The 20261-nt window shown below is 45.9% G+C and overlaps 3 protein-coding genes across 3 annotated transcripts; all 3 read right to left on the reverse strand.

The window, feature by feature from the left end:
- Window positions 1-313: 313 nt before the first annotated feature.
- LOC131264523 (uncharacterized) lies at window positions 314-950 on the reverse strand. Its single transcript, XM_058266816.1, has 2 exons — window positions 735-950; window positions 314-691 (listed from the first exon to the last, which is right to left on the reverse strand). The coding sequence occupies exons 1-2, from the start codon at window positions 948-950 to the stop codon at window positions 314-316; spliced, it is 594 nt and encodes a 197-aa protein (XP_058122799.1).
- Window positions 951-2274: 1324 nt separating this feature from the next.
- On the reverse strand, window positions 2275-3454 carry LOC131264524 (putative uncharacterized protein DDB_G0271606). Its single transcript, XM_058266817.1, has 2 exons — window positions 2696-3454; window positions 2275-2652 (listed from the first exon to the last, which is right to left on the reverse strand). The coding sequence occupies exons 1-2, from the start codon at window positions 3452-3454 to the stop codon at window positions 2275-2277; spliced, it is 1137 nt and encodes a 378-aa protein (XP_058122800.1).
- A 784-nt stretch (window positions 3455-4238) lies between these two features.
- On the reverse strand, window positions 4239-6774 carry LOC131264525 (ras-interacting protein RIP3-like). The gene is made up of 4 exons (XM_058266818.1): window positions 6559-6774; window positions 6174-6515; window positions 4639-5097; window positions 4239-4595 (listed from the first exon to the last, which is right to left on the reverse strand). The coding sequence occupies exons 1-4, from the start codon at window positions 6772-6774 to the stop codon at window positions 4239-4241; spliced, it is 1374 nt and encodes a 457-aa protein (XP_058122801.1).
- Between the last annotated feature and the right edge of the window lie 13487 nt (window positions 6775-20261).

Here is a 20261-nt window from a genome sequence, read left to right on the forward strand (position 1 = left end):
CAGCCGTCAAGCTGTGTGGCGTCCCAAGTGGGGCTACGCCCCGGCCGAAAAATCTATATTTCTTTCCGGGTCGTTCCACACTGATTCTTTCTGTTCTCCACTATTTTCTCACTCTCTGCTGCTTCGGGCAACTTTTTGACTACTTTTCTTTCACTTTCCTCGAAAATTTCGCAGATAATTTAACTTTTCTCGCGGAGCGTCGTGAAGTCGACCTCTCGCTTTGACTTCTCGATGACTCTCCCTGATACTGCCACTATCTGCGAGCCTACGTTGGAAGGGGTTTTCACAAGTGTGCCCGTCTATCCCAGTGATGTCAAACTTCTACTACACTGGCGAAGCTCTGCTTTTCCTTCGGAGCACTCTGATGGTCAATTCTCCTGCCTTTGTTGACCTGGGGTTTTTCTTGGTTGGTGTGTTGGTCATGCCCTTGTTTGTTATCAACCGGGCGGCCTTTCTTGCCAACCATCGTAAACCCATCTTCCTGCTGCTGCTGCCGCTTCTCCTGCTGCTGCTGCCGACCCTGCTGCCCATGCGGATGCTGCTGCTGCTTTGACCGCTGCCGCTGCTGATCCGGGTTCTCCCGCCGAGGCTTCGACTGCTGCTGCGGATCTATTTGCTGGCTCCTTTGAGGCTTTTCTTTCGGAGCCGGCTTCTCCTTCTTCTGCTGGCTGCTGGTTGTTTTGCGGCGAGGCTTTTTACTCCGACAAAGGAGCCGTTCCGAGCGTTTCAACTACCAGGTTGTTGATTGTTGCAGCACCTTGTTTAATGGTCTGCGCCAGTTGCTCGTTCTGCTCATTTTTCATGGTCGCCAGCTGCTGGGTGAGGACGCTAACCTGGGTCCGGAGCTCACGGTTATCATCTCGCAACTCCTTGAGCATCTCCCGCAGTTCAGCGATGACCGTCGCGTTCCGCGATGACTCCTCCCGCATGACGGCCAGCATGTCTGCCATCACCCCTGAATCCGGCCCTCTGTGGGCTTCAGGTTCGGCCGATGATGCTGCCAGGTGGGCCGATGCGCCCTGTTCAACGAGACCATCTCTCTCTGGGGTAGTTCGTCCATCGCCATCGTGCGCCCGATTACTAATGTAGAGATCGGCGTAGCCGGCGGTGGTGATGGTGATGCCGCTGCTGACGATAGTGATGCGCTCGTTGGCTTTGGCGTTGCAATCGAATGCTCCAAAGTCTCCTCGTCGCTGCTTTCAATATCAATCGTTACATCGGCCGATCGATTGTTGACTGAGTGCCCCGACGGGGAGGCCGATACCGGGTCCAGTGGCAGTGGTCCCAAGAGCACCCCAAGTCTGTCTCCTATTTTCCCGAAAAACGAGCGTTCCTCTTTAGAATGCTAGCAAGAGCTCACCGAAGCCGAGCGACTCCGGAGTGCCCGATCAAGAACTCGCCCCGGCTCTTCCTCCAGCTTATCTTCGGGAGCCTCCCCTTTCGCGGTCCTTGATCTAAGAGTCCTCCTCGGGGTTTCGTCCTCCATGCTGGTGCCTAGGAGAGGAGGGGGGGACGCATGGTCGTAGGGGGGGGGGGTCAGATGGGCCTAGTACGCCTGTTAACCTTGCACGAAAATCCAAAATTTTAATCGTTCGCCGTATTTCGAGCAGATTTTCCGAACTACGAGCACCTGCTCGATATCTAAAAAGGTTGGAAAATCCGAAATTTAATATTTTGCGAAATTACGAGCAGTTTTTCCGAAGTTCGAGCACTTGCTCGAATTTCGAATTTCGAGCACCAGCTCGAACACGTGGTTCTAATTTCCGGCTGTCAATCCGTCATAGCGGATTCGGTCGGTCCGCTTTCTCGAGTCTTCAGTTCAATCGACGGATTCGGCAAGATGGTGATCGCCGGATCTTCAGCTGTCAACTCGTTGAACCGGTTGAACCGGTTCGGATTCGGCAAAATCGCTCAGGTCTTCGGATGTCAGACGACAGATTCGGCAAAATCGCTCGGGTCTTCAGCCGTCAAGCTGTGTGGCGTCCCAAGTGGGGCTACGCCCCGGCCGAAAAATCTATATTTCTTTCCGGGTCGTTCCACACTGATTCTTTCTGTTCTCCACTATTTTCTCACTCTCTGCTGCTTCGGGCAACTTTTTGACTACTTTTCTTTCACCTTCCTCGAAAATTTCGCCGATAATTTAACTTTTCTCGCGGAGCGTCGTGAAGTCGACCTCTCGCTTTGACTTCTCGATGACTCTCCCTGATACTGCCACTATCTGCGAGCCTACGTTGGAAGGGGTTTTCACAAGTGTGCCCGTCTATCCCAGTGATGTCAAACTTCTACTACACTGGCGAAGCTCTGCTTTTCCTTCGGAGCACTCTGATGGTCAATTCTCCTGCCTTTGTTGACCTGGGGTTTTTCTTGGTTGGTGTGTTGGTCATGCCCTTGTTTGTTATCAACCGGGCGCCCTTTCTTGCCAACCATCGTAAACCCATCTTCCTGCTGCTGCTGCCGCTTCTCCTGCTGCTGCTGCCGACCCTGCTGCCCATGCGGATGCTGCTGCTGCTTTGACCGCTGCCGCTGCTGATCCGGGTTCTCCCGCCGAGGCTTCGACTGCTGCTGCGGATCTATTTGCTGGCTCCTTTGAGGCTTTTCTTTCGGAGCCGGCTTCTCCTTCTTCTGCTGGCTGCTGGTTGCTTTGCGGCGAGGCTTTTTACTCCGACAAAGGAGCCGTTCCGAGCGTTTCAACTACCAGGTTGTTGATTGTTGCAGCACCTTGTTTAATGGTCTGCGCCAGTTGCTCGTTCTGCTCATTTTTCATGGTCGCCAGCTGCTGGGTGAGGACGCTAACCTGGGTCCGGAGCTCACGGTTGTCATCTCGCAACTCCTTGAGCATCTCCCGCAGTTCAGCGATGACCGTCGCGTTCCGCGATGACTCCTCCCGCATGACGGCCAGCATGTCTGCCATCACCCCTGAATACTGCCCTCTGTGGGCTTCAGGTTCGGCCGATGATGCTGCCAGGTGGGCCGATGCGCCCTGTTCAACGAGACCATCTCTCTCTGGGGTAGTTCGACCCTCGTCCATCGCCATCGTGCGCCCGATTACTAATGTAGAGATCGGCGTAGCCGGCGGTGGTGATGGTGATGCCGCTGCTGACGATAGTGATGCGCTCGTTAGCTTTGGCGTTGCAATCGAATGCTCCGAAGTCTCCTCGTCGCTGCTTTCAATATCAATCGTTACATCGGCCGATCGATTGTTGACTGAGTGCCCCGACGGGGAGGCCGATACCGGGTCCAGTGGCAGTGGTCCCAAGAGCACCCCAAGTCTGTCTCCTATTTTCCCGAAAAACGAGCGTTCCTCTTTAGAATGCTGGCAAGAGCTCACCGAAGCCGAGCGACTCCGGAGTGCCCGATCAAGAACTCGCCCCGGCTCTTCCTCCAGCTTATCTTCGGGAGCCTCCCCTTTCGCGGTCCTTGATCTAAGAGTCCTCCTCGGGGTTTCGTCCTCCATGCTGGTGCCTAGGAGAGGAGGGGGGGACGCATGGGCGTAGGGGGGGTCAGATGGGCCTAGTACGCCTGTTAACCTTGCACGAAAATCCAAAATTTTAATCGTTCGCCGTATTTCGAGCAGATTTTCCGAACTACGAGCACCTGCTCGATATCTGAAAAGGTTGGAAAATCCGAAATTAAATATTTTGCGGAATTACGAGCAGTTTTTCCGAAGTTCGAGCACTTGCTCGAATTTCGAATTTCGAGCACCAGCTCGAACACGTGGTTCTAATTTCCGGCTGGTAATCCGTCATAGCGGATTCGGTCGGTCCGCTTTCTCGAGTCTTCAGTTCAATCGACGGATTCGGCAAGATGGTGATCGCCGGATCTTCAGCTGTCAACTCGTCGAACCGGTTGAACCGGTTCGGATTCGGCAAAATCGCTCAGGTCTTCGGATGTCAGACGACAGATTCGGCAAAATCGCTCGGGTCTTCAGCCGTCAAGCTGTGTGGCGTCCCAAGTGGGGCTACGCCCCGGCCGAAAAATCTATATTTCTTTCCGGGTCGTTCCACACTGATTCTTTCTGTTCTCCACTATTTTCTCACTCTCTGCTGCTTCGGGCAACTTTTTGACTACTTTTCTTTCACTTTCCTCGCAAATTTCGCCGATAATTTAACTTTTCTCGCGGAGCGTCGTGAAGTCGACCTCTCGCTTTGACTTCTCGATGACTCTCCCTGATACTGCCACTATCTGCGAGCCTACGTTGGAAGGGGTTTTCACAAGTGTGCCCGTCTATCCCAGTGATGTCAAACTTCTACTACACTGGCGAAGCTCTGCTTTTCCTTCGGAGCACTCTGATGGTCAATTCTCCTGCCTTTGTTGACCTGGGGTTTTTCTTGGTTGGTGTGTTGGTCATGCCCTTGTTTGTTATCAACCGGGCGGCCTTTCTTGCCAACCATCGTAAACCCATCTTCCTGCTGCTGCTGCCGACCCTGCTGCCCATGCGGATGCTGCTGCTGCTTTGACCGCTGCCGCTGCTGATCCGGGTTCTCCCGCCGAGGCTTCGACTGCTGCTGCGGATCTATTTGCTGGCTCCTTTGAGGCTTTTCTTTCGGAGCCGGCTTCTCCTTCTTCTGCTGGCTGCTGGTTGCTTTGCGGCGAGGCTTTTTACTCCGACAAAGGAGCCGTTCCGAGCGTTTCAACTACCAGGTTGTTGATTGTTGCAGCACCTTGTTTAATGGTCTGCGCCAGTTGCTCGTTCTGCTCATTTTTCATGGTCGCCAGCTGCTGGGTGAGGACGCTAACCTGGGTCCGGAGCTCACGGTTATCATCTCGCAACTCCTTGAGCATCTCCCGCAGTTCAGCGATGACCGTCGCGTTCCGCGATGACTCCTCCCGCATGACGGCCAGCATGTCTGCCATCACCCCTGAATCCGGCCCTCTGTGGGCTTCAGGTTCGGCCGATGATGCTGCCAGGTGGGCCGATGCGCCCTGTTCAACGAGACCATCTCTCTCTGGGGTAGTTCGTCCATCGCCATCGTGCGCCCGATTACTAATGTAGAGATCGGCGTAGCCGGCGGTGGTGATGGTGATGCCGCTGCTGACGATAGTGATGCGCTCGTTGGCTTTGGCGTTGCAATCGAATGCTCCAAAGTCTCCTCGTCGCTGCTTTCAATATCAATCGTTACATCTGCCGATCGATTGTTGACTGAGTTCCCCGACGGGGAGGCCGATACCGGGTCCAGTGGCAGTGGTCCCAAGAGCACCCCAAGTCTGTCTCCTATTTTCCCGAAAAACGAGCGTTCCTCTTTAGAATGCTGGCAAGAGCTCACCGAAGCCGAGCGACTCCGGAGTGCCCGATCAAGAACTCGCCCCGGCTCTTCCTCCAGCTTATCTTCGGGAGCCTCCCCTTTCGCGGTCCTTGATCTAAGAGTCCTCCTCGGGGTTTCGTCCTCCATGCTGGTGCCCAGGAGAGGAGGCGGGGACGCATGGTCGTAGGGGGGGGGGGGGGGGGTCAGATGGGCCTAGTACGCCTGTTAACCTTGCACGAAAATCCAAAATTTTAATCGTTCGCCGTATTTCGAGCAGATTTTCCGAACTACGAGCACCTGCTCGATATCTAAAAAGGTTGGAAAATCCGAAATTTAATATATTGCGAAATTTCGAGCAGTTTTTCCGAAGTTCGAGCACTTGCTCGAATTTCGAATTTCGAGCACCAGCTCGAACACGTGGTTCTAATTTCCGGCTGTCAATCCGTCTCGAGTCTTCAGTTCAATCGACGGATTCGGCAAGATGGTGATCGCCGGATCTTCAGCTGTCAACTCGTCGAACCGGTTGAACCGGTTCGGATTCGGCAAAATCGCTCAGGTCTTCGGATGTCAGACGACAGATTCGGCAAAATCGCTCGGGTCTTCAGCCGTCAAGCTGTGTGGCGTCCCAAGTGGGGCTACGCCCCGGCCGAAAAATCTATATTTCTTTCCGGGTCGTTCCACACTGTTTCTTTCTGTTCTCCACTATTTTCTCACTCTCTGCTGCTTCGGGCAACTTTTTGACTACTTTTCTTTCACTTTCCTCGCAAATTTCGCCGATAATTTAACTTTTCTCGCGGAGCGTCGTGAAGTCGACCTCTCGCTTTGACTTCTCGATGACTCTCCCTGATACTGCCACTATCTGCGAGCCTACGTTGGAAGGGGTTTTCACAAGTGTGCCCGTCTATCCCAGTGATGTCAAACTTCTACTACACTGGCGAAGCTCTGCTTTTCCTTCGGAGCACTCTGATGGTCAATTCTCCTGCCTTTGTTGACCTGGGGTTTTTCTTGGTTGGTGTGTTGGTCATGCCCTTGTTTGTTATCAACCGGGCGGCCTTTCTTGCCAACCATCGTAAACCCATCTTCCTGCTGCTGCTGCCGACCCTGCTGCCCATGCGGATGCTGCTGCTGCTTTGACCGCTGCCGCTGCTGATCCGGGTTCTCCCGCCGAGGCTTCGACTGCTGCTGCGGATCTATTTGCTGGCTCCTTTGAGGCTTTTCTTTCGGAGCCGGCTTCTCCTTCTTCTGCTGGCTGCTGGTTGCTTTGCGGCGAGGCTTTTTACTCCGACAAAGGAGCCGTTCCGAGCGTTTCAACTACCAGGTTGTTGATTGTTGCAGCACCTTGTTTAATGGTCTGCGCCAGTTGCTCGTTCTGCTCATTTTTCATGGTCGCCAGCTGCTGGGTGAGGACGCTAACCTGGGTCCTGAGCTCACGGTTGTCATCTCGCAACTCCTTGAGCATCTCCCGCAGTTCAGCGATGACCGTCGCGTTCCGCGATGACTCCTCCCGCATGACGGCCAGCATGTCTGCCATCACCCCTGAATACTGCCCTCTGTGGGCTTCAGGTTCGGCCGATGATGCTGCCAGGTGGGCCGATGCGCCCTGTTCAACGAGACCATCTCTCTCTGGGGTAGTTCGACCCTCGTCCATCGCCATCGTGCGCCCGATTACTAATGTAGAGATCGGCGTAGCCGGCGGTGGTGATGGTGATGCCGCTGCTGACGATAGTGATGCGCTCGTTGGCTTTGGCGTTGCAATCGAATGCTCCAAAGTCTCCTCGTCGCTGCTTTCAATATCAATCGTTACATCGGCCGATCGATTGTTGACTGAGTGCCCCGACGGGGAGGCCGATACCGGGTCCAGTGGCAGTGGTCCCAAGAGCACCCCAAGTCTGTCTCCTATTTTCCCGAAAAACGAGCGTTCCTCTTTAGAATGCTAGCAAGAGCTCACCGAAGCCGAGCGACTCCGGAGTGCCCGATCAAGAACTCGCCCCGGCTCTTCCTCCAGCTTATCTTCGGGAGCCTCCCCTTTCGCGGTCCTTGATCTAAGAGTCCTCCTCGGGGTTTCGTCCTCCATGCTGGTGCCTAGGAGAGGAGGGGGGGACGCATGGGCGTAGGGGGGGTCAGATGGGCCTAGTACGCCTGTTAACCTTGCACGAAAATCCAAAATTTTAATCGTTCGCCGTATTTCGAGCAGATTTTCCGAACTACGAGCACCTGCTCGATATCTAAAAAGGTTGGAAAATCCGTAATTTAATATTTTGCGGAATTACGAGCAGTTTTTCCGAAGTTCGAGCACTTGCTCGAATTTCGAATTTCGAGCACCAGCTCGAACACGTGGTTCTAATTTACGGCTGTCAATCCGTCATAGCGGATTCGGTCGGTCCGCTTTCTCGAGTCTTCAGCTCAATCGACGGATTCGGCAAGATGGTGATCGCCGGATCTTCAGCTGTCAACTCGTTGAACCGGTTGAACCGGTTCGGATTCGGCAAAATCGCTCAGGTCTTCGGATGTCAGACGACAGATTCGGCAAAACCGCTCGGGTCTTCAGCCGTCAAGCTGTGTGGCGTCCCAAGTGGGGCTACGCCCCGGCCGAAAAATCTATATTTCTTTCCGGGTCGTTCCACACTGATTCTTTCTGTTCTCCACTATTTTCTCACTCTCTGCTGCTTCGGGCAACTTTTTGATTACTTTTCTTTCACTTTCCTCGAAAATTTCGCCGATAATTTAACTTTTCTCGCGGAGCGTCGTGAAGTCGACCTCTCGCTTTGACTTCTCGATGACTCTCCCTGATACTGCCACTATCTGCGAGCCTACGTTGGAAGGGGTTTTCACAAGTGTGCCCGTCTATCCCAGTGCCCTATGGAGCGAAAAGAGCAAATTGCCGGGATAAAATTCGGAATCAAATGTTTTGCAATTTTTTCATTGTAATATCGTGTAATACTATTACATTACTTGAAATTATGATGTTTCTGGACAATTCCGCCAGGTGGCGCTGCAAAAACCTCATATTTTTGGTCTTTTCTATGGGTGCATTATTTTTTCAATCTTTTTTTTTAACATTGACTTAAAGATTTTGTTTAGTTTGATATAAAACAAACTAAATTTACAAAAAACTTTCATTCAAAATATTGTTATTTGGAAAATAATTGATATTTAAAGCATCTAACGTGGACATAACTTATGAACTACTCAGATGATTGCAATGCTCTTATATAAATGACTTAAATATTGAATTCTCGCTACATTTTACGGACGTGTTCTCTTCTATCCCTTCTGTATATTTTATTTCTACCTTCTGCTGCTTCCTCTCCTTAGGATCCTAATGGAGCTGGGACATTTACAATTATTTCATCTACATGCGCAAGAACTTTATGGACAGTATTGGTACAAAGTGCATTTTGTACCAATTGTAACGATGTATGTAAAACATGTATGTGTCTTTGCAATATAGGCTAGTAGTTTTTGGATTTAAAAGCTGTGAACATTTGATGGCTATTAAAATATTTTGAAACCTTTCTTTAAGTTCTGTTTCTGTTTGCAAAATATCGCTCAACTTTTCTATGCTTGAAAAAGCCCGACGACAACATTTCCCGTCTTACTATTTCCACCCATTTGCCTTGGCTCATCTACTTTAACACCAAATTTTTGTACATCTTTTCCAATACAATTTTTTTCGATCATTGTGCATGTTTTTATAATTTTTAGTAACCTTCCATTTTTAAAATTCAAATCTGTACGAAATGTGAAGCAAGCATTCGAAAAATATCACCCAACAGTGCAGTGGAGATATTCCATAAGCTAAATTCTCAGGATTTGGAATAAATCCATTTTCTAAGTGCTCTACACTGTTCATTTCTGTTGGTTTTGCACCACATATACAACATGTTTGCATAGACAGAGTGTCGGTTAAATATACCAAATTTTTTCCATCAATTAAACTCATGTAAAATGAATAGTTTACCGTCACATAACTTGTTTCATTTAGCTGAATTGTATAAGGAACTAACCTGGTTATTTGGCTTTTGATTTCGTCTACTGTTTGTATAACTTTTTCTTTTGACTCTCTCGCAAACTCGATCACAATTGGCCTGCAAAACCAAATACTTTGGGGCATCAAGTTTATCCAGATGATATCTGAATCGTCACTAACGAACGAAAGACGGATAGGCGTTAATGCCGATACTAGTAAATCACTGTCTGATGCAGTATTTTCTCCGGAACCATGAAACGGTTGATTGTAAATGCTGTGTCCACTAGATCCGTCAATGCCCCACGAGCACAATAATAAGACGCTTAGTGAATCACACAAAGCAGATGAAAGGTGCCGCAAGATTTCTGCTTTTTGTATTTCAATTATTCTACACGCAGTGTGATTAACCAACTCTTGTAGATTAACTTCAGCTTTTGTTTCACTAATTATTCAAATTATTCAAAAATACATAAGAATAGCTTTAAAGTATACCAAAATAATAATGTTTATTGTTCTTGGAATCTTACAATGTTTCATAACCACAATTACTTTAGTTTTTCCTTATTTTTTGGCTTGACTGGGTTGCCTGCGTTAGAGACATAGTCAGATGAGTTAGAGACAAAATGAGATGCGTTAGAGGCAACTGTCAATGAGCTATTTCAATACCAGTTGCTTTAGAGACAACAGTTGATGAGCTATTTCAATCATCGGTGGGTTAGAGCTGAACATAGGTGGCAACGGCTGTAAGCTGCTCCACGATCCGGAAGCGCTGGTGCCATAGGTAAAACAACCGGAAACTTATCATGTACTTGTCGAATTCAAAAACGCGCGTGAGTCTCGACATCATTATTTTTTCGCCACAATAACCAAAAGACAAGCAAAGTATTAAAACTTAATACGATCAAATTCATGCGATTAAATCAATTAGTTGAATGAAATTAGTTGTTGATGATTACGATATGGATTCAAGTGTATCATCTACGATTTCGTCAGGTTCAAAATAAAATCAGGTTCAAATTAATCGCCACTAGTTTGCATTTATATAGGCCCTATAGTTTCGATGAAGGAATTTGATGTGTAGATGTAACATCTTTTAAGGTGCATTTGAAAAAATCCTCGTTATTATCATACAACCTATCAACAATAGATATGCTGTTAGGCGGAGACACACCTAGCTGCTACTTGTTCCACACATTTAGAGCCTTTCTTTACCCATCGTTTGAGGTATTGCAAAAAGTTCTCAAAATCGTAAGCAGAGAAATTATCAAGTTCTCCTTGAACTTGAACGTCATCATAAATGTGAAACAAGTTATGGACGTTACTAGACATATGTGTGCGACCGTAATGAGTGGGGAAATCTTTAACAAATTTCATTTCAAACAAAACAAAATTGATTGTCTTCTGATCATTGGACCACCGATCGAAGCTCGCTTACTTAAGTTTATACGTTGTGAGGGCTGGTATGCCTGCTAGACTGCTGGGAAGTTACCGGAACCGCTTGCTGCGGTTGTTGCTGCTGCAGCAACTGCGGTGTCAACGTCTGCGATGATTGCAGCGACTGTTGGAATTGTTGCTGCGGCTGCTGTGGGTGTGGTGCCAGCTGCGCTGTCATCGATGAGCGAATGTGCTTCTGCTGCACCTTCTGTTTCGTCGTTGGCGGCTGCAGTACGGTTTGCTGTGCCGCTTGCTTGCATTAATATAACATTATGGGGCTTTCAGTGATAAACGCTCATAATTATTCCTTACAGGGTTGAACGACAGTGAATCTAGGCTTATAGCTACATAGCAATTATTTAAACAATCATGTGAAAAGTATGGTTTTTATGATCATAAATAAGTCTACACCTACATTAATTATTTAAAACATCTATAACACATCTTTAGGTTTAATGGTGTTCGGTGTACGGCCGAACTTCTTACACACTTGCACCGACCTTCCCCGTTGTGTGGTTACTTGCTCTTGAAAGAAGAGAAAGTCGATGGGTAGGCCAACACACGAGTTCTCGTTCTTTCTTGCTTATGGAGGACTTAGACGGCAAGACTTCAATTTCGGATCTAAATGCTTTGATAGGAAATGTCAATGCTTCTCTATTCCAAGTTGTCCATATATTTCATCATTTCGTGGCCTCAAAGCATCCCCAGATCGGATGCTATATTAGCGATACAAAAATTCTAAATACTGCTCAGTAAATCGACATTTTTTTAAGCTTTTCCTTGATAGGCTGTAAGAGTTGCGTCGCCGCTATAAAACGCTGTGGTAAAGCAAAGTTTCTCTTAGGCTTTCTTTACGCAGATCAGTACTTCTCTTCTAGCCTTGCTGACTGTGCCAACTAGCTTAGTTTTTTGGATTTCAAAAACTTCCGTTTTTGAAAAGTTCAAAAGTTTTTCCGCAGACCGTTCATATTTTTTTGACAGCAGGGATACCAGCCCTCGCAACATATTTTGCCTATGGGACAAAAATGTCCCATATGGCTGTTCTAGGATGGAAATGAGTTTTTGAAGTACCATATGGGATACATGTTTTTTTATGGGCGCATTCGAAAGATCGTTAAAAGTAAATAAATGTCAGAAAATGTAAATTGGTTGTCACGACGTCAAGCGGAATAACACACCGTTTTCGAGTGCGATGGGACAAAAAAATCCCATCGGCGGTTTCAGTGTTAAAGTCACTTGCCAACACGACGAGTGGGTGGGCCCTCGCCTCGATGTCCAAGTTATTCAGCAACCCTTTTAAGTCCACATCCTTTCATCCCGGTGGTAGTGGAGCGTAGCATGAGATGAATGTTATCAGTTGAGATAAACATTCATACCTTAACGTTGCAAATAGTCATTGTTCTGCACTGATGTACGGTCGTTGGGTGCAATGCTCGCGCACAATCGAGTCGCAACATGTTTACGAGTTGCGCTGTTTCGATGCGTTGATCGGAATTTGCTTATGCTGCATCTTTATAATTTCGGTTGAATCAAGTATGAATAGATTGGCATCGATCAATTAAAGTGTGTCTGGTTAAGATTGTGCATAGCGTATGCTACATTCTATTTCTAATTTCTGAGTCACCCAAAGAGCCTGTAGCTATCTCTCCGTCATCTGAAACTCCGCCGCCTGATTGCCTGACGGAGCGTTTGCTATAACTTCGTTTGGTGGCGGAGCTCTACCTATCAATTCGTTGGATGGCCGTTTCGATTTTAGCCGTTTCGCTAAAATCAGAAATTGTACTCTGCAAACCCTCTCTAACGAAATTACAAAGAGAAGGTTTTTAGTATCTGGTACCGGCGGCGGTTCCGGTCCGGTAGATGCTGATCACAGAACGACAGATAACTGTCGGTGAACTGTACCAGACACGAATTGTTATAATCCCTCATACAGTGAAACCACCGATTGCATCCTTCAGCGCAACATTTAATGGGGGCTGAGAATCGACAGCAATAGACGCACTTTCGGTCCCGGATTCCAGAGAGCCTATCAAAAACGTCCCGCACGAGGAACGTTTTGGTGCGTATGCTTCCGAAAAGTCGCAGCGTTATTTCTCTGGAAGAAAGTTGAAATAGAGAAAACCTTCATCTCTTACCAGGCAGAAGTAATGGCACTGCAACTGTCCAGCAAGCTTGCATGTCTTTTTAACGAGCCCTCCATGCCGAGTTGGGTGCAAATCCTTTAGTCATTTATGTCACATCGTTCATTCGCCATCCGCTTCGGGATGCTGTTGAGTTTAAATGATTTTCGCCAATCCGTATTTCCTTCTTTCGCGCAGTTGTTGATGATTGATTTCCGCTCAATTGTTGAGAACCGTTAGAAACTAAAGGAACTGAACGTTTTGAACCGATACGATTTTCGTTGCATGAATGATTTAAAAAATGCATCAGAAACATCAAGTATTTAATTGAACCTTTTCGGTCCTACCATGCCCAGTCCAGCTACATTGCGCAAACAAAGATCGGCTGGAAATAAGATCAATGGCCTCGTGCAGTCGATTGCTTTCGTCCCTACCAATGATCTTCATTTTCAGCCAGTTTTCTAAGGCTGCTCTTGTTTCAATGTCACTACCAAGAGAGACATTTAATTGTTCCAGCTCTTGGGCAGTCTCAACTGGCTTGAATTCTCTTAATGAATCACGCACTTTTGCTGGTTGTGCGCCTCCTAGCATCTCCAACATTGTTCGTTGTAGCGCTATTTGTTTCGTGTTTATTTTATCCTGTTTTCGCAGTTGGTGTATCGAGCGGATGGTCCTGCACTGTTGTTGAGGCTGCAACTGACCAAGAAGTAGGAGTAATAATAGTCTGGCCACTAGTTTCACTATTCGAGGCTGTCTTCGAGGCACAATAGGTATGTACATTAAAAAAGTTATTCATATTGCATAATCCTGAAAATATATATAGCACGATTAATACCTCACATCATAACAGTACTGTTAGTCTAACCGCCCCGCTACATGAGCTGCAAACTCCAAGCTCAAACCCAAAAACCGTATAAGTTTACGTAAAAATCTACCTCAACGGTCGACAGCTTTGTTGGGGGCTTCCAACTTTCTTTCCGGCTAGCCAAGAGAAGTTTTTTCTGTATTATAGCACTCTTGCGTTTGGATAGTGGCACGAGAAGCACGCGTTTACAATTAAAAAACAACACAACACAACGTAGGAATCAGAGCATACTAGGAGCGATAGTTTCAAGAGGCAGTTTCGAACAAAACAACATTTATAACATTAAACATTCAACATGCACATTGCAATCACATCGCTTGCCTTCTGGACTTCACGTAATCCTCGGCCTCCAGCATGGCTCGCTGAATCTTCGACGTCACCTCTTGTTCCGCAGGCGTGAATCGTCTGAGGAATTCAGCGACCCAGCGACCGAAAATATTTTCCGGCGAGTTCGCATTGGCCACGGTCGCCTCGATGAACTCTTTGAGGACCTCGCTCACTTCACTACCCCCATTGGTCTTTCGTCGTTTTCGATTAGTGTTCGAGGGAGTTTGGGTAGGAATGGAAGGTAAAGGTGTATTGTCTAAGGACGTAGACGGAAGGCTTGAAGTTAAGGGAGATAAACGGAGTGATGGTACAGGACAAGGAGAGAGATTTTCGGAAAGAAACTGGGGGGATCTAGTGGCAACATATAGCCGTGGTCGAAGGATTGAGGCAGTGCAGAGCGAGGTCCTTATCGTGCTCGTCAAGCCGAAAAGAAAAACAAACAAATGTTACAAATATTAATAGTAAATTGATGATCAATTTGAGCAAAGTTTCATTTTCTTTTTTACAGTTTCCTTCTACAAAAGCACAATGGTTGGAGGTTTTCAAAACAGTTTAAGGATCGTTGGAACTTTCCACATGCTATTGGAGCAATCGATGGCAAACACGTCAGCATCCGGCAACCGGATCACAGCGGATCAGATTATAAGAATTATAAAAACTTTTAAAGCATTGTGCTTCTGGTGACAGTGGACGCTCACTCTTATTTTCTGTTTGCTTATGCTGGAGGTAAAGGGAGTATATCGGACGGTATCGGACGGTATGTTTCGTGGAAGTAGGCAAGAATGAATTTGACAAAGGTTTTTTGGGTGGTGATTGATAATGAGGATTTAGTTTTGATATAAACTTTTTAAAATATTTGCCTTCGACTGTAGAAAATGGTAAAAACTCTTTACACACACATCACAATTCTTCTTCTTCTTCTTTAATGGCCCCCTCGCAGTTGAGCACGTCGTGCTGACATGGCCTGGTCACCAATCGTTCTCCAGGTAGCTCGGTCCATGGCTGCAGCCCTCCTCCATGGTCCATGGCTGCAGACACATCACAATTGTCTTGTCTAATTCTTGTTTATCTGCTATTGTTATAGGTGACCTGACGGAAATATTGGTGAATTTTATCTTACAAAACGGATGAAATTTCCTGATTAGACGTTGTTGGCTGATCAGTCTCTTCGTTATCGGATAAACTTATCTGTTCTATCGGACTCGACCTTATCGCTCTTACTTGAGTGTTAAGAAATTTGTGTGTTTTCAAATGCCGTTTCATGTTGGATGTCGATTTGTTCTGCGAATACAGCATTTTTGAAGCCCAATACTTGCAATCTGCTTGGTTGTCTATCAATTTGAAATGGTTCCAAATTTCAAGTTTGCGTGGAGGAACCATCACCTAGAATGGAAGAAGAAAGGTGATTCAAATCTGCGTATTCTGCTTTATGCAACTTCGTATGACCATCTGATGGCTTTTGAAAAAGCAAACAGGGCCAGCAAAACAATTTTAACCTTGTGCCTGATTTCGGCCGAGGAACACTCATTTTCCCAATTAATAACTTTTCTTCCATGGTTCTTTTTGCAAAATGATGTATGAAAAGTTCTTGGACGATATCTTGCTGCATGAAAGTGAAAAATTAGCACACGGCTTATGGACCACTTGAATGAAAAAAACTTCGACCAGTGAATGCGTGCACCAGAAGCAGTGCCCAGTTCAGAGCTTAAGCAATTGTTTGATGTATTTGCGTGTTTGTTTCTTTGATATTTTTCAAAAGCACACATACCGTCGAGTTTTCATATATTATCAACTGAAGATTTCTGTCCGATTGAACAAATGTACACGCTTGTTGACAACGTCTGAGTACTAGGATTTCATTCTTATTTGGCAAACCATACTCGCTCCAGCTCGCTCCGAAGACCTGGGTTCAACGTGATGCGCACAAGAAAGACACCTATAGATTGAAAATTCGGCATGAATAACTTCAACACATATCCAGTTCTCTGGTGTGTACAAACACGCGTATCGGGTGCACTAGCCTCAGTGCCCATCCTACTAGTAAAACTGACAGGCTGTCAGGGATTTTCACGCTTCCCAATAAGAAATCTAGCGCTACAAGGTAAATCGTACTGAGAATGGTCACATGCGAGTGTAATTAAGAGGGATCTTTTGTGTGATTTGTGTTGCTTATTTGAAGCGACGGTGCACCATCAAAAGTGCCCAGAACAGCGCAACTGAAATACACTGGGCCCAAAGTTAATCCGGACGCTCAAAAAAAGAGCATATGCTTCCGACTTTGTGGTCGATTTTAGAGTACTTAGAATTGATAATAATGATTTTTTTTCATTGCATCTTCATTGCATCATTGCATTCCTACGAAGTACGTGCAAAAAGAACGGTGAAAAAAATCGTACCCAAACGACGCAATAAACAATAAAGTGGAAAAAGTCAGAATTTTGACGGCCAATCGCAAAGTTGGACAGTTACATTTCATCGTATTTTTGTTAGCTAAAGTGGTGTGTAAGTTAGTTTCGACACTTGATATTTGTTATTATCGATGCAGACGACTCTTGGGCATCGTTAGAAGCACTCGGACGATTCGATTTATTATATTATTGAAGTTTTTATTGAAATATGCGTCACACTACTTTGTTGGAGCGAAACGTAATCATTTATCCATCATATCGATGGAAAAAGATTTCAAAACATATGAAATTAGACTTACATTAGCAAACTAACACATTCAGACATCATTAAAAAGTATAACACTTCAAAAAGTATCCTAAAATCACCAAAGAACTGCTCTTTGCAGTACACAATTCGGGAAAGGGGATTGAAGAAACAATCGATTCAACCCTTTTGATGCTTTACTACTTAAAAGAAACTTTACTAGACTAGACTAGATTAGTCGAAACGGATCGCTTTGGGATAAACCCATGTTGACTAAATATTGAGTTGCATGTCTACTTAAAGCTTGGTGAACGATTTCCCTTCCATTACTTTAGCTGTAGAACATAATGAAGTAACACCACGATAATTGGATACCAAATGCTTATTGCCTTTCTTGTACACTGGAATCATCCAAGAGAATTGCCAGGCAGTGGGGTACGAACAACTAATTCAAATTCAAAAATGGTTAATACGACCGGAACTCGGCTTGACGAGGACTTACGCTCACCCAATGGGATAATTTGCTTGAAGTGCTACTACCAAAATGTTCGTGGGCTGCGTACAAAACATACTGAGCTACTAGTCAACGTCCAAGCGACCAACTATGATATTATAATACTCACCGAAACTTAGTAGGATGATTCCTTTCCCTCCTCGCTTCCCTTTGATTGTTCCCGTTATCTAGTATTTCGCTCCGATCCTTCATCTGCGAACAGTGCTAAGAAGCGAGAAGGTGGTGTTTTGATAGCTGTTAAAAGGAATTTTCAAGCTCAACTCTGCCCTCTGAACTCTGATAACATCGAGTGTCTCTGGGTTCGTATCATGTTCCCTCAATGCTGTGTTGCAGTCGGTACTGTATATATTCCACCGGATATCGCAAGCGATACCAACGTTATTCGCTCCCACTGCTCATTTTTACGAGGTCTCGTCGAACTGTACCCTTCGGATTCAATACTTCTTACTGGGGACTTAATCAACCTCTTCTAGTTTGGGATCGTGTCGTGACAAGTGCCATCTCGCTGAATCCTTCACTGTCACGTGTTACTGCAAGTAATGCACTTCTACTAGACGAATGGAGCTACGCTGGACTTTGTCAACTGAATCATGTGCACAACGTCAGAGGATCACTGCTGGAACTTGTATTCGCGAACGATACTTTGCTTGCATACAAACTTGCAGTCGAAGAATGCCTTGATCCTCTCGTAGGACTCGACCTCGTTCACCCAGCGCTCGAAATCAACTTCGAAATTCCAAGCAACTCTCAAATGACTTCCGTTTCAAACGTTCAGCGTTTGACGTGGGACTTCCAGAGATCTAACTTTGCTGGTCTTTCCGATGCTCTGAACGGTTCTGACTGGAGCTTTATAGAGTCGGGCCATGGCGTCGATGAGCTTGCTCACCAATTTTCGAGATCTGTGGTTGACCATTACTGCAGTTACGTTCCGACTTGCTCTGCTCCTTTAGACCCTCCTTGGGCAACAAACGCCCTCAAAAGGCTTAAGACACGTAAACTGCGCCTGCATAGAAGGGACCAAAGGCACAAGAATCCAAGAAATCTGATGGAGTATATGGCCGCGGCGAAGCTTCTTAAAGAATCAAATAAAAAGGCTTACGCGCGGTATCTTCGCAGAATAGAATCGAGATTCAGAATGAATCCAAAAACTTTCTGGAAATTCATAAGAAAATCGAAAAGTGACGGTGGACTTCCGGCATCAATGTCTTTAAATAGCAACTTATACTCGGGCGAAAAGAGTCTCTGTGAAGCTTTTGGCACCTACTTTACGTCTCTATATGACAATGCCTCAACATGGGTTTATATCGACTCCACAGTTCTTGGAGCCATACAAGAGAAAGTTTACATTCCGCTGCCATCTTTCCCCGAAGACGAGGTACTCGCTGCTGTAAAGGACCTCAAGCCTTCGTACGCAGCTGGGCCTGACTTGATCCCCAGCGCGTTAATCATCAACTGTAAGCAGGCTCTTGTTCCGATCTTAACGAAAATGTTAAACAAATCCTTGCAGTCACGAAGCTTTCCGTTCCTTTGGAAATCTTCTTTGATGTTTCCTGCGCATAAGAAGGCGGACCGGGACGACATCACCAATTATCGGGGCATCACCATGCTGTGCGCGTGCAGCAAGTTGTTTGAGCTTCTCATAGTAAAATATATCCAGCGAGGTTTTCGACAATCGATATCTCCCGTCCAACATGGTTTTATGCCAAATAGATCTATCGAAACTAACTTAATGTACTTCCTAGGTGTTCTACTAGACAGTAAATAGACGCTCTCTGATCACTTCAATTCTACAATTGCCAAAGTCCGCGTTTACTTTAAAATCCCTGTACTGTTCGCTGGTAAGACCAATTCTTGAGTTTGCGTGTACTGTCTGGTTACCAGTTCAAACCACGTGGATTTATAGATTGGAGAATGTTCAGAGGAGGGCCACACGTGTCTTGTTTTATCGTTTGCCATGGGCTAATCGTATGTCCCGTCCTCCTTATAGAACTCGCTGTTTATTGTTTGGTCTCGATTCTCTAGAAAATTGGAGGAATGTTTCTCAATAAATTTTTGTTTTGAACCGATATGTCAAGCATGTCAGCCGGCGAGAAACGTAACGCAGCAGGAACATTAATCGGAGCTCAAGTTCCATTAATGAACACGGAGCTAAATTTCCTAGCGAACAACCGACAAATGTCTGCTTCGTTGTCAGCAGATTCGGAATAAAGGCTCAAATTTCCAGAAGGACTTAGGATGATGAGACAACTGCTTCTCTGTTTTATCTACGTATGACCTGTAGAGGTAACGATTAAGCCTTCTATGATTGCCATTGAGCGTATTGAACAGTAATTTGTCAACATATAGTTTCGATTTTTTGTAGCGCCTAAGCGCTTTGTTTTTGGATGATTTCAGTTTCCCTAAATGTATATTGCTCCAAGGTGGATCTGAGTGAATACGAGCGCGAACGGTTGGGTAACATTCTCCGAAAATAAGTCGGATATGACAATTAAATAGCTCTATTGCGTTGCCTATGGATAACTTGGAGTTAGGTTCGCAAAACGACCAGTCCGTGTTCGCGAGCATATCAAGCATCTTATTGAAATTCGCCTTCTTGAAATTAAGATTTTCCCTGGTGCATGGAGTACTGTGTTCGGGCAGCACTGTGTCGGCCGTGATGGTGGGGATAGAAATGTCGATCAACAAGCTTGGATGATACGCATCTTGTTCGACTAAACAGTCAATAGAAGCAGTAATATCGAAGCCATTCTCGATTATAATTTATTTATTTATTTATTTATTTATTATTGTTCAGTTATCGGGCTGTGAGCCTAAATAACGAGATAACTTACACATGTAAAACATAGTTAAGACGCTATACTAAAACGAAGGACCTGACGTAACTGAGATACAGACATATGGAAGTCAACGGAAAACCCTAGCTTGGATTGGATCAATGGATCGTTGGCGCCAAATTCACTTACTCTATATGGTATCCTAATTAATGTTCTGCCTCTTAGGTTTCTGCTTGGTGCCACAAGTTCAATATTCTCAAGAATGAAGGGAGCATCCACTTCACCATTAAGTAATTTATGAATAAACAGACATTGAACAGTACTTCTTCTGGCTTCTAAGGTTTCAAGGCCGAACAAAAGAC

Source organism: Anopheles coustani, chromosome 2 (genome assembly GCF_943734705.1).
Source record: "Anopheles coustani chromosome 2, idAnoCousDA_361_x.2, whole genome shotgun sequence".
Taxonomy (NCBI): domain Eukaryota; kingdom Metazoa; phylum Arthropoda; class Insecta; order Diptera; family Culicidae; genus Anopheles; species Anopheles coustani.